Below are 13,791 nucleotides of genomic sequence, written 5' to 3'. Positions count from 1 at the left end.
GATTAAGATGTACTTTATTCATCCCCATGAGGAAATTGAATTGTAGTAGCAACCTATACAAAGTATAGAAACAGAATAAATAAATACAGATAAGATTAGAACGTTATAAGCATATATACAGCACATATATATATATATATATATATATATATATATATATATATATATATATATATATATATATATACACAGCATATATATATCTATATATGCAGTATATATATACAGCATATATATATATACAGCATATATATATCTATATATGCAGCATATATATATATATACAGCATATATATATATATATATATACATATACATATATATATATATATAACAGCATATATATATATATATATATATATATATATATATATAATATATATATATATATATATATATATATATATAACAGCATATATATATATATATATATATATATATATCTATATATGCAGTATATATATACAGCATATATATATATATAATATATACATATTGTAAGCATATATACATAAATATAGAATAAAATAGAAAAAAATTACAACATAAACATTACACAATTATTGTTATTGGCTGGGTTAGGATGAGTTATACAGTCTGATGGCGGACGGCAGGAATGACTTCCTGTACCGTTCCTTAGAGCAGCGAGGCTGCAGGAGTCTGCTGCTGAAGCTTCTTCTCAGTTATGTATGTATGATCATTTAAGTATGATCATTTGTCTGTCTACTGGGACTACAGAATTAGTGACAATAAGCTTTTCAAAGAGGTAGGTTTTTAGCTTAATCTTAAAAGTAGAGATGGAGTCAGCCTCCCGTACCTGGACAGGGAGCTGGTTCCACAGCAGGGGGGCCTGGTAACTAAATGCTTGCCCCCCCCCCCCCCCATTCTACCCCTAGAGACTCTGGGAACCATAAGTAGACCAGCGTTCTGAGAGCGGAGCAGTCTACTGGGCTCATAAGGTGTCACTAGCTCCTCCAGGTAGGATGGAGCTAGGCCTCTGAGGACCTTGTAGGTCAGAAGAAGGATTTTAAAAATTATTCTAAATTTAATGGGCAGCTAATGAAGAGACACCAGTACAGGAGTGATGTGATCTCCTTTGTCAATACCTGTCAGAACTCTAGCTGCTGCATTTTGGATCACCTGGAGGCTTCTTAAAGAGTTGTTTGGACACCCTGATAATAAAGAATTACAATAGTCCAGCCTGGAAGTAATAAATGCATGGACTAACTTTTCGGCATCATGCCGTGTCATTAGTTTCCTGATCTTTGTGATGTTCCTCAGGTGAAAAAAGGCACTTCTAGAGAGTGTTTTAATGTGTGAGTTGAAGGAGAGATTTTGATCAAAAATTACTCCAAGATTCCTCACAGAGAGACTAGATGTTAATGAGATAGAGGTCTAGACTTCTAGAGTGATTATGTGATCTAATCTATCCCTGAGAGGTTCAGGGCCAAACACCATGACCTCAGTTTTTCCTGAGTTAAGGAGAAGGAAATTTGAAGACATCCAAGACTTTATGTCTTTAAGACAGGTCTGGAGCTTCGCTAACTTCTCTGTCTCCTCTGGTTTCATGGATAATATAGCTGAGTGTCATCAGCATAACAATGAAAATTTATCCCATGCTGGCGAATAATGTTTCCTAAGGGAAGTATGTACAAGGTGAAAAGGATTGGTCCAAGTACAGAACCTTGTGGAACTCCATGGCTAACCCTACTGTATGAAGAGGGAGCGCCATGGACATGAGCAAACTGATATCTATCTGATGAATACGATCTAAAGCAGTGCTGTCCCTTTAATCCCAATCACATATTCCAGTCTCTGTAACAGGATGCTGTGATCAACAGTATCAAAAGCAGCACTGAGGTCCAGCAGAACCAGCATAGGGACCAGTCCATGATCTGAAGTTATAAGAAGATCATTAGTAACTTTAATAAGTGCTGTTTCTGTACTATAAGGCCTGACTGAAGCATCTCAAACAGGCTGTTTCTCTGCAGGTGCTCCAGTAACTGAGTCACCACAACCTTCTCAAGAATGTTAGAGGTAAAAGGAAGGTTGGATATCGGCCTATAATTTGCGAGTACGTCCGGATCCAGTGATGGTTTTTTAAGCAACGGCTTAATCACTGCCACCTTGTAGGACCGGGGTACATAACCTGTCACTAAAGAACAATTGATCTGGTCCAGGATAGATCTGCCAATCATTGGTAAAACATCCTACAACAGGTGTGTTGGGATGGGATCTAAAAGACACGTGGTGGTCTTGGATTTCTGAATTAGTGAAGACGCCTCAGAATAATATATAGGAGTGAAGGAGTTTAAGGGCTCGTTGGAGACCCTGTATGTTCCCACAGTCAGCACAACTGGTAACGGTCAAGTTGTTGGGAAGGCCTGGCTAGCTTTTTCTCTGATAATTAGAACTTTATCAGTGAAGAAGCTCATGAAGTCTTCACCACTAAGGGAAGAAGGTATACATGGATCTAAAACACTGTGATTCTTGGTTAATTTGGCCACAGTGCTGAAAAGAAACCTGGGGTTGTTCTTGTTTTCTTCAATAAAGAAAAATAAGCTGTTCTAGCCTTACGGAGGGCTTTTTTTTTTATAAACTACTAGACAGTCTTTCCAGGCTAAATGGTAGCTATCTATTTTACAAGAATACTTCCTTTCTAGTCTTCACACTTTCTGTATGATGTGTGAGTGGTGCTGCTGAAATAGGCTCCATTTACCTTACTTAAAATTTAAATCAAAATGAGACAGCAGCAGATTATGATGCATATATATGTAATAAAGCAGGTTTAATCAGCTTTAATGAACCAAACTGTTACAACTATAAAGGTGAGCTTCAAGCCGTTATGGTGAGGAACTGTGATTTGAGCCCATCAGAAAGAATAAAGATCAATACTAGTTGACTGGTTCCTACCTGCTCCACCTGTTCCACATACACCTGCACACACATCTCATTAGATAATCACTCACATCAACTAATTTAGAAATAGCGATCAGTCATAAATCAAACACAAATCTGCTGACGGTAAAATTAAATATTTAGCATTTCTTTTAAATAGTACAGTGATTCTCACAAGAAGACATACATTAAAACAAAGAAAAGATAGAACAAATAGATAGAACATACTGTATGTCACATAGAGCCTGAAGGTAGCTTGGGATGATTATCTCCTGAAATGTAGAGGTATAAATATCAATATTCTAAAAAGTTGGCACCACAGCTGCTAAAAGCTGCTTTTAATCACCAGAGTAAAATATCAGGCAATCACTCTTTCAGTGTCTGTGTGTGGAGTCAAATTTAAGTCGTCAATGCAACCCAACCTGATATCTAAAGACAAAAGATATTAACATGTTAACTCTGCTTACATATATGGCCTCAGACTGAGAATCTAAGAGAGGTTTGGAGCAGCTGTAAAATAATTCAGAAAGCTTAATTAGTTCATATACAACCCACTGTCTCCATGGGAGAGAGTGGTAGCAGCACTCAACTCACTTTGTGTGTGTGTGTGTGTGTGTGTTACGGTGCATTGGTATTCTGTGTAGATCTCTTCCTGCTGTAGTCTCTGCAGACAGATATATATGCTTTCTTTCTTTCTTCTTAATAATGACAAACATCAGGAATTTTATCCACTTTTACTCCACGCAGGACAAGAAAATGTCTTTATTTTTCTGTCTTGTGCCTCCATCGTGCTCATCAAGCTGAAGATAATTCCTGGTGTCATTGTACTCAGACTGACCTTGAGATGGCATTTGCACCACACACACCTGTCAGAGCTTTAAGCTCAGGCTTTATGGCTCTATAATGGGGCTGACTGGTCTGATCACAGCACCAAAGCACGACAACAGCGTTATGGGTGATTAGGTGGTCAGAGGGGAATGTGTTCCTAAATCTATGACAGAAGAGTGGTGGGGAGTGTGTATGTGTATGTGTGTATGAAAGTGCAAAAGAAGGACAGTTGTAAACCTGTTATGAAAAGTCAAGGAGGCCTGGACCCAGATGCAAAGTTAAAGACACGGCTCTTTATTGAAAACAAAAGGTTCAATACGAGAGAATCAAGAAAAGTAGCAACAGAAACAAAACTAGAAAAGTAACAACAGAAAATCTACGAACTAAAAATCACCATGCAGGGAAAAAACCATTGAGAAAAAGTACAAACGAAAACGCAGTGACGAGGCACTGGAATAAACTCACACGTTGGAAGTAACAACGGTAAACAGGAGGCGAATAACTGGAGATCACAGAGAGTGAGAGCTAGACTCTGGCGAAACAACAATCCGGCACCGGAGGCAAAGAGAGAGGAGTTTAAGTAGCCGCTGAATTATGTTAATACGCTGCAGGTGCGCCAGAGGCTCAGCGCTCGTCACAGTTCGGCCCGCCCCTGCCTGCCGATCCTGCAGGTGGGGGAGGAGGCGAGAAACCCGAGCCACAACAAAACCGATCCTCACTAAATATCACCCAGGAATTGAACGTGTCCCTGTCAATAGAAGTCTGAAATTGCAGCTCTCGTCTTGCCACAAGCTGCTTCTGACAGTGTTTAAATGCGATTGGGACCCAGCTACTGGTGTAATGTAGTGTACAGTGCAGCATCCTGACTAATTAATGACCAGTTTGAAGGTCAGTGGACAGCAGTCAGTTGTCCTGAGTGACTGGGTTCTCAACTATAGACTCTGTCTGTTGGAATCTTGTACGCTCACTATGATCCCACCTTATTACTTACCTTTTACTCCTAATGCTCAGTCTAGTCTTAATTATTTATCATCTTATTAATTTTATCAAATTATTCATTTAATTTCACACTTGAGAATTTGCTGGATTTTCAGCCTCTTTTTGTGTCATTTTTATTAATTAGAAAAATGGCTCTTTATTACAATAAGAATGTCTTGAGATGTGTCACAGCGTGATAAAGAAGATAGCAATAGAAAATGAGATGAGAAAGGAAGACAGCACTATATATTAATCATTAGGCATCATTTTGAGCTGCAGATTTTTATACAATACAAACCTTCTGGATCTCAAAGGCGCACACTGAAAGTGCAGCTAAGAGCTCTTGTCATTTGATTTACTGTTCTTTAGCCTGGTATGTATCAGCATTAATCTACTTTAGTACTCTGACTCTGTCCCTGATGGTGCTACAGCGACTGCAGTCACAGGTTATGTTCTGAAAGATTAATGTGATTCCTGTCATACTCAGAAGAATCCAAAATTATTCCTTCTTTTAGGTGTAAAAACTCTGATGCCTCAGGTGAAATAAAGAGAATATCTCAAGACTGGTCTGATCTGCAGGAGTGAGGCATGATGGGAAAAGAGACGGAGACAGACAGCAGCATTAATCTTTCCCATAGGGTCTCTGTAGGCTATCACAGATGATACATGAGCTGCTGCACACCAACAAACATTGCCACACACACACATTCACACTTGACACATCAGCAATCAACACAAACATCACTCTGAGTTCACACACATGCAGCAGCGGAATGAATGCACACAAACTCATGTCCATACACACTCAACTTCACTTCCAACAGGTAATCATGGGCTCCAACCTGCCTGGACAGTTACTGCTGAATAGATCCCATCTCTCTTGATGGATGGATGGATGGATGGATGGATGGATGGATGGAGGATGGATGGATGGATGATGGATGGATGGATGGATGGATGGATGGATGGATGGATGATGGATGGATGGATGGATGGATGGATGGATGGATGGATGGAATGAATCTACATAATCTCTTGAAATCTTTTTTGTTGTTTACTAAAGATGTCTACAAACCACCACAGGTGCTTTATATATAAACAACAAAGTGCCTTTAGAGACATTCTTTAATATAAATGGTATCAAGCAGTAGAAAGTGCTGTAAATCTCATTAGTGTTGTAAACCTTCAGTCATCATTAAATAGTAAATAAATGAAAAATGAAAATCAACCCAGTTAGCGAATCACCCTGAAATACTGCAAATGTACCTGAATAAGCATCAGCCTCCTTTTCCGCTCATCCTGCCATACATTCAAGGGGTTGAACCTTTGGCTGCAAAGATTGAGAGGTTTGAGGCTGAAGGAGGCGCTCCACAGGTGAAAATCGCGGCATCCAGCACACTTTCTGCCTATATAAAAGCCCAGCGTCTCTAAGAATATCAGCACTATATCACCACTGTGTCTCAAGGTCAGGGATGCAAAACAAACGGCTGCCAAAGGATGTTAGGACACAATTTATTGTATTTCTCTCATTTATTGCAGTCCTAAATAAACTCTATTTAATATACATACATTTGAGATATGCTGTTGTTTTGTAAATGGTTTAATGTAAGTAGTTCACTCTTTAAATGATTTGTTTCAGTGCATACCTTCAATATAAAGCACTGTTCTGAAAGGTGACAGATGAAAAGATTTTAACACATTATACACACTACACACTCACGTGATCTATAGGACTCTGGGCTTGGAATCACGCATCATTCGTTGCTGGCAGATGTGGCCTGAAGGTGCTGCTAGGAACTCAAACAGCGTTTCTAGGAGAAGGAAGAAAGTCCTTCTTGTTTTTTGTTTCCACTCTCCAGATCTTCTCGCCACCACAGTGCCTAATGTGTTCATTCTCGCTGTGCTCACATATGCAAACAACAACGAATTAGCGTTACTCCAAAGCTTCTGCCCACATTTGGGAGATAAAGAGTAGAAACACAGGAAGGTGAGAGCAGAAGATAATGATGGAAGAGACTGAAGAAACATCCAGATTACAATCAGTGGAGAACTGCTCACAAGGTAGAAAGACAATAATAATAGGCAGCACTGAAATTGTGTGACGGTGTAACGGTGTCTAGTATGTCCTTGGGGAGCTCATTTTAATTATCCTTCTTTCTCTTTTTTTCTGTCTTTCTTTTATGCTCTCTGCATCCCTTTAACCTTCACCTTCATCATTGTATGTCATGATCTTTCTGCTTATTTCTTTTCTCACCTTTCCCTGCCTCATCACGTCATTTCTCTAAATGTTTATCTGCCTACATGGCCTTCATCTCTCTTCTCTCCAGGTCTCTGTCTGGACGTATTGTTGGAGGTGTGTGGTGGTTCTTCACCCTTATCATCATTTCTTCTTACACAGCCAACCTGGCTGCTTTTCTGACCGTGGAAAGAATGGTCTCACCCATAGAGAGTGCAGAAGACTTGGCCAAACAGACAGAGATAGCCTATGGAACACTGGACTCAGGCTCCACCAAAGAGTTCTTCAGGGTATGATCTCTGCTTATTTGCTTAATTCCTTTTGCTAGTAACCTCAGGCTGCAGTCTGGACTAAATTACCTTATTTTTTTCACACCGTACATTAACAAAACCAAGGATCATAAATTAAAATCATGGCTGGAATATTAACGGACAGCTTCTCGTACATCACAGTGATGACGCAAGAGCAGTCGTGATGGTTTTCAATTACTGTGAAAGTAACAGTGTGTCTTTTTAAATATTGCTTTCATATTCAGATACTTTATATTCTTTATGCTTAGAATAATCAAATGTCTATAATGTTAACGTGCATGGAAGAATCAATTGTTTCTAATGTTTTTCTCCTCATTAGTGAACACTCAAGGCGCTTTACATCACATGTCTGCGTTCACCCTTTCACACCTCCATGCAGAATAACCCATCAAGATTTAGAAATAATCACTTGTGCACATTCATATGCCGAAGAGACAGCTTGAGGAGCTATTTTGGCCTTTGGAGCCTTGCTCAGAGTCAGTTGAAGTAACAACATTTGTACCGCTGGAGTAACCAGTGAGCCAAGGATGGAGATCTTTTATGTGTATAACATTTGTCTAAAGGCATTTTATTACCGCTGCACTCAAAAGTTAAGGAGTGAAAATCCACATTGACTGTGGGTGGAACAAGGAATAAAGGCAGTTTAGAGGATTTACTGTGGTCCAGGTGGGGGGGTGGGGGGTAAATGGATGACTTATGCTCATGATGAATGAGGAGAGACTCAGACTTTGAAGGTGACACAAAGCTGAAAAATCTGCTAGGCTTTCAGTTTTAAGCTCATTTTGTCTAACACCTGCTCAATCAAAGTCTCAGGAAGAAAATCACAGCAATGGCCTGAATGTATAGTAAAAAGTGAAAAGCTACAGAGATCTGTGTCTACCCTAGAGGCGCTGTTACTATGGATCGGTTTGACGGGAACAGTGCAGAGGAGAGTGAAGTGACCCAGAAGAGAACTTCAGCGACTTCACCTTCTGACCTCTTTACCAAAGCATATTACAATTACAAGAGGTCCCACAAACACAGATCCACACCATGCTGATGGAGGCAGATTCTTATTTATTTATTTGTCCATTTTGCTGATGTTGGCAGAAACATCAGTGGCACGCAAGCAAATTTGCTGTCATTTAATCCTCTGTTGGGGTTGCTGAGCATTGTTTGTAAGTTCATCCGTTCTGTGTGTTAGCTACACACCGATATTCACCATCAAACAAGTGTGTGTTACTTCAGGGGGAGGGGGTGGCGGTCGTGGTTGGGAGGTGGGGGTTTGGGGGGCAGACAGTTTGTGCTTCTGTGAACTGCTTTGGCATCATCAACATAACAAGCAGCTGAAATCTGTGGAGGGTAAAAAAGCAATTTACTCTCCCACAGCTGAAGGGGATTTGCCACCGCCATTAATTATCTGTGCGTGTGTGTGTGTGTGTGTGTGTGTGTGGTGTGTGTGTGTGTGTGTGTGTGTGTGTGGTGTGTGTGTGTGTGTCTGTGTCTGTGTGTGTCTGTGTCTGTGTGCATGTGTGTGTTCTTCATACTGCAGAGACCTAAAGGTGACTTACAGAGCATCTATTTCCTGCTTTACAGACTAAATCACTGTAAAAGAATGAGAATCACTCGAAATTGTCACTCAAGGCCAAACAATCTGTCTGTCTTTACTGTCTATTCATCTTTCACTCTCACACACATACACACACACACACACGAAAAACATTTAAAACGTCAGTAAAATTGGTGGATGCCAAAATGTTATCCATCCATTGATGACACACGTACATAGCGATCCCATATCCTTTGGAGATGGATGGAGGGATGAATGGATGGATGGATGGATGGATGGATGGATGGATGGACGGACGGACGGACGGACGGACGGACGGACGGGCGGGCGGGCGGACGGACGGGCGGGCGGGCGGACAGACGGGCGGGCGGGCGGGCGGGCGGGCAGACTGACGGATGGACGGATGGATGGATGGATGGATGGATAACACCAAAGGTAGTCTGAAGAAAGAGTTGGAATATAATGATCACCCTGTGGGTGTAAATTACATTATTATGGAAGAGGCATCGGTCACACATGAGCATACACTCACACACCATATCTGGAGGTGGAGGCTGGTCGCTGGCAGAGCAACAGAATGATGTTTTATCAGCAGGAGGGAAAAGAGGAGAAAGACCAGGGATAACAAATTCTCCTCCTCATTTTCACCCTTGGGCACACTCAATACATACACTTACACATAGGAGATGTGCACATGTTGAGTGTATTTCTATTTCTGTATCTATCTTATTTAGAATGAGCGACACGTGGTCCTGTGATAAGCTTTTCTGTTAAATTGCTGACTGAAGTAATAACAGTAACTGAATCAGTATGCTGCCATCATAACCTCAGATAAAGTAAAATTCATGCTTGACTTGTCAGCGCAGATATAGTGTTACATTTTATATGTGGTTATAAGTGTCACCGCAATTGAGTGGATCAACAAAAAGGAAGATGGAAGAGAGGGGCCTCAATCTGAGTGGTGGTTTCATTCATTGACTGTTGGAGTAACAGTCAACCTGAGCCCATGGGCCAACTCAAACAATGCAAAGTAATAAATCAGCCAGCAGAGAGATCCTTGTGCGGAAGGTAGCTATTTTAGAAACAAAAAACAACAGCACTCAATAAGCAGCATCAATTGGTCTCAATTGGTTTAAGCAGCGTGATTGAGTGAACATAATGAAAATGGTGCATCCATGTCACTCCTTCGGTGTGGTATTAACATCTCTAAGGGGTTTGAGTTGCCCCGGCGAGACTGGCATGTTCAACTGATGATCCAATCAGTTTTTAAGGAGGCTGTTATTTATTCCAGCCGTCACTAAGATGTGAATTACAATCAAAGATGTTTTATTTAATTTAAGGTGTTTTTTTATTTTAACATTTTTTATATAACTGTCATCTCTATGGGGAGAGGGGAAACAATGCCATTTCATTTGCTTTAGGTAGTCTGTAGTAGCGGGTTTAAAATTATTTTACAGTAACTTTTGATATTTTAAAGAGTAAATGACTGAAACATCAGCCACCAGTGTCGTAATCTATAGGGAGGTTGTTAATAAAGTCCACATATTCTCCCCAAATATCCTGAAAAAAACATGACCAACGTTTAGATTCTTTGTGATGCTCATTTAAAATCAATCTGGCCTTTAAGGCTGTCACTAAAGTATGAAACATCCTAACTGTGGATCTGTTCACATTTACCTTTAATCCTATTTCTTCCCCACCCAAAACGCAGAGGTCTAAAATAGCAGTATATGAGAAGATGTGGTCCTACATGAAGTCTGCTGAACCCACCGTCTTCACCAAAACTACAGCAGAGGGTGTGGCAAGGGTGCGCAAGTCCAAGGGGAAGTACGCTTTCCTCCTGGAGTCAACGATGAACGAGTACACAGAGCAGCGCAAGCCCTGCGACACCATGAAAGTCGGGGGAAACCTGGACTCCAAAGGATATGGGATCGCTACCCCCAAAGGCTCACAGTTAAGGTGGGTGGAATAAAGTAACAATAGGCAACAGCTGATCTGTACTATTGCTGCAATATTCCACCCACCCTGCTGTGCCTTTAAAATGAACGCATGTGAACCAGCACTGCTGTCAGGTGAAAACCATCCAGTTAAAGAGTCAGTTACCATTCACATTTTTGGATGCTTTTCAACTAAATCAACCAAAATTTAATGCCATTATCCCAATTTCTGACTCGTAATGACAAAGAAGTGACTTTAGATTTTTACCCAGCAGCAGTGACAACATGTAGAATGTCCTCCCCATGCTTCCTTTTTATCTTTGAGCTCTCACAAGTCTCCATTCTTTCCATCTCTTTTTGTTAACTTGTTAGCTCCACTTGCGGGCCCTGTGTCACCCCCCTTTAATCCCCCCCACATTAAAGTCATTCTGTTTTTCCACAGGGCCACCATGCAGGTAAATCTCTCCCTTTGTGCATCATCTTGTGGTTTTGTTTCCTTTCCATGCACAGAGGTGTTGCTGTAGTCACGGCTGTGATAGGATGATGACTGTGATTAATGTATAGAAGAGATCTAAGAGATGATTAGAACCATGAGGAGAGGCAGCACCTCAGACTGCTCCTGCCACATCAAAAGCCACAAGGAGGAAGTTATAACCATACAACCAACTAAAAACAAGAATTTGAGGAGTTCAGGCAATTGGGGGATTGGAAATGAAACAAAAGAAGTGATCAAATGACAATTTTGAGAGAAAACAACCTTCTATTTAGATCTTATTTTAAAATAATAAAAACAAGATGGTTATTAGACACCAATAAATAAAACCCAAATCAAAGACTCTTCAAACATGTAATCATTCCAGCCTGTATCACCCTTAATGTGGGGAGATAAATGAGTAACGAGCTCAGTTGCCCTTTAGATGTGGTGGTTTTACCCTCAGCAGACAGCTGTTCATTTGCAGCTACAACTCAACCATTTGCACCTTACAACTCAACTCAACAATGCAATCTTTTGTTTCTAAGGTGAAGCTATAGAGAACATGTCTACTGCGGGAGAATAATCACCAATTTCAGCCAAGCAGGATCACTGGGTCCCCTCCCTCTCCTTTCACCTGGCCTGCTTTCAGCGTTTCAGATTTGTCTTATAAAAAGTTGAAAGACAGGCAGCACGTCAGTCTCAATCACCTCCTTGGACTTTCCTCAGTGTGCAGTGCAAAGAAATCCCTCCAAATCATAACAGCTTTCATTCATCATTTGTCTTTTTCCATTTATGAGGGAGGAGTGAAAGGCAACCTGGGGCTAGGCCACTTGTCTCTGGTGTGTCTATCAGCTCAAATCTGACCTCGATGCACACATGAGGACAAAATTGTGCATATCAGACGAGCCTTCCTCTCCTCTCGGTGCAGCTTTAGAGACTTTTACAGGGAAAGAAAATTTCCCTCATTATTCAAATGAATTTTAGAAATCAATGTTTTTTTTTTATGTATGACTGACTGAAGAAAAGTAAACTGTTCCCATCCATCCCTCTTGCATCATTGAGATGGTTTGTAATTTACAGCAGACCCCAGAGAACACTCTCTCTCAATCATCTTACCTGTCAAAAGCTACCCATACAGTTTTGAGGGGTTCTAAAGTAGAAAATCTGGAGTAGGTGCAGTTTGTTCACAATAAATCACCCAATCATGACTGCCCAAGAGCAGCTGTCAGGTGTAAACCACTGATAGGAAATCACAATTAAAATACAGTTCCAGGCGATTTGACAACATATTTTCCAACTACTTGACTTTTGCTGTACAGTTGGGCTAGTTTGGGGGCTAGTGTACTGAGAGTACACTGAGAATATCATGTGCTGTACCAAGAACAATGAAAGAAAGAAGCATAAATAAATCCGTTCCTGTAGGGAAAACAAAAAATCAGTAGCTTGTTGCGTTCTTTCAAATGTAAGAGCAGAAGCTAACACAAGGCTGCATTTCTCCTGTTTGCCAAGTTGCCTACCTGCTTAAAGAGGACATTTGTGTTCCATTAAAGACTGTTTGACTTGTGGTTGGATTTAAGCTTCAGTGCAGATGCATCGTTACATTTCTAGTTTGAACATAACATCCAGCTTTGTTTTCTGCGCGTCAGTCAGCCTGTGACTGCAGCTGGAAGCCTACTTCATTTGAGCCACAGTCTTCTTCTATAGACACATTTTCTGCACACAAATATGGTCACTTTGGCCACACCTAACTGTACTGGTCATTCCTCTGTTTATAGTATGAAATATGGTTTTTACCACTTTAAAACATTACTGTAGGTCAAAATAAGCCCCTCAGACAAATATGTTGTTGCTGCTGTACAAAAGTGTGTGTTTGGCAGGTTCATGCTGAAGAACATTAGCACAGGGCTGTATTTTAAGTAAACATTTTGATGAGTGAGAACTTGTTCTTGTGTCATAATTGTCTTTATATATGCCCAAACTCTTTCTAGTGAAGCTCATATCTAATCTGACGAGTACAAATAATTGTCAAAGTTGAGTAAATTCAAAGAAGAGCCACTCAGAAAATAAACTACAGATAATTTCAGACAGATATTGTACACTGTCAATGGACCTGCAGCTGTGTAACAGCTCTCAATTAACCAAATGACCAAGATCAAACAAAACCATCTGAGACAGCACAGTAGGTGTAAACTGTAATATGCAGAAATTCCATAGTTACCATCTGTTGCAAACAGACCTGTGCAGTTCAACACCTGCACCACACAACACTGGACACATGCATCTGTCAGCAACCATGGCAACAGATCTGCTTTGAGTGTTCCATCGCAGCTTCAACACATGACACCAGAGCTTACCTGGAGTGGTGCATCCAATAAGTCGATTATACACGTAAACACACACACACAATCACACACAGAAACACAGCATCAGCTGAGACAACTGTAGTGTAATTGTGATGATGTTCCTCTGGAAGCTAAAAATGTGAAACAAAGATGTAATTTTAAAATTGTTCAGAGGTAGGAAAAACAGTAAGACAGAGTGTTGTCTGGAGTACATCTTTACCACTAACCCACACTGTC

The 13,791-nt window shown here is 40.5% G+C and overlaps 1 protein-coding gene across 14 annotated transcripts in view; it reads left to right on the top strand.

The window, feature by feature from the left end:
* Positions 1-13,791, top strand: part of gria4a (glutamate receptor, ionotropic, AMPA 4a) — an 85,239-nt gene that overhangs the window by 63,400 nt on the left and 8,048 nt on the right. For 11 of the 14 annotated variants that reach the window (XM_057050675.1, XM_057050676.1, XM_057050678.1 and 8 more), the window contains 2 exons: positions 7,032-7,230; positions 10,512-10,759. In XM_057050675.1, the coding sequence (XP_056906655.1) occupies positions 7,032-7,230; positions 10,512-10,759 (447 nt within the window). Of the gene's footprint in view, positions 1-7,031; positions 7,231-10,511; positions 10,760-11,179; positions 13,152-13,791 lie in introns of those variants that run through there. The other 3 variants (XM_057050681.1, XM_057050685.1, XM_057050686.1) reach the window with 3 other exon arrangements.

This window comes from Takifugu flavidus, chromosome 12, assembly GCF_003711565.1.
Source record: "Takifugu flavidus isolate HTHZ2018 chromosome 12, ASM371156v2, whole genome shotgun sequence".
Classification (NCBI taxonomy): Eukaryota; Metazoa; Chordata; class Actinopteri; order Tetraodontiformes; family Tetraodontidae; genus Takifugu; species Takifugu flavidus.
Note: the sequence above shows the minus strand (reverse complement) of the source record. Positions and strands in the feature narration are given on the sequence as shown.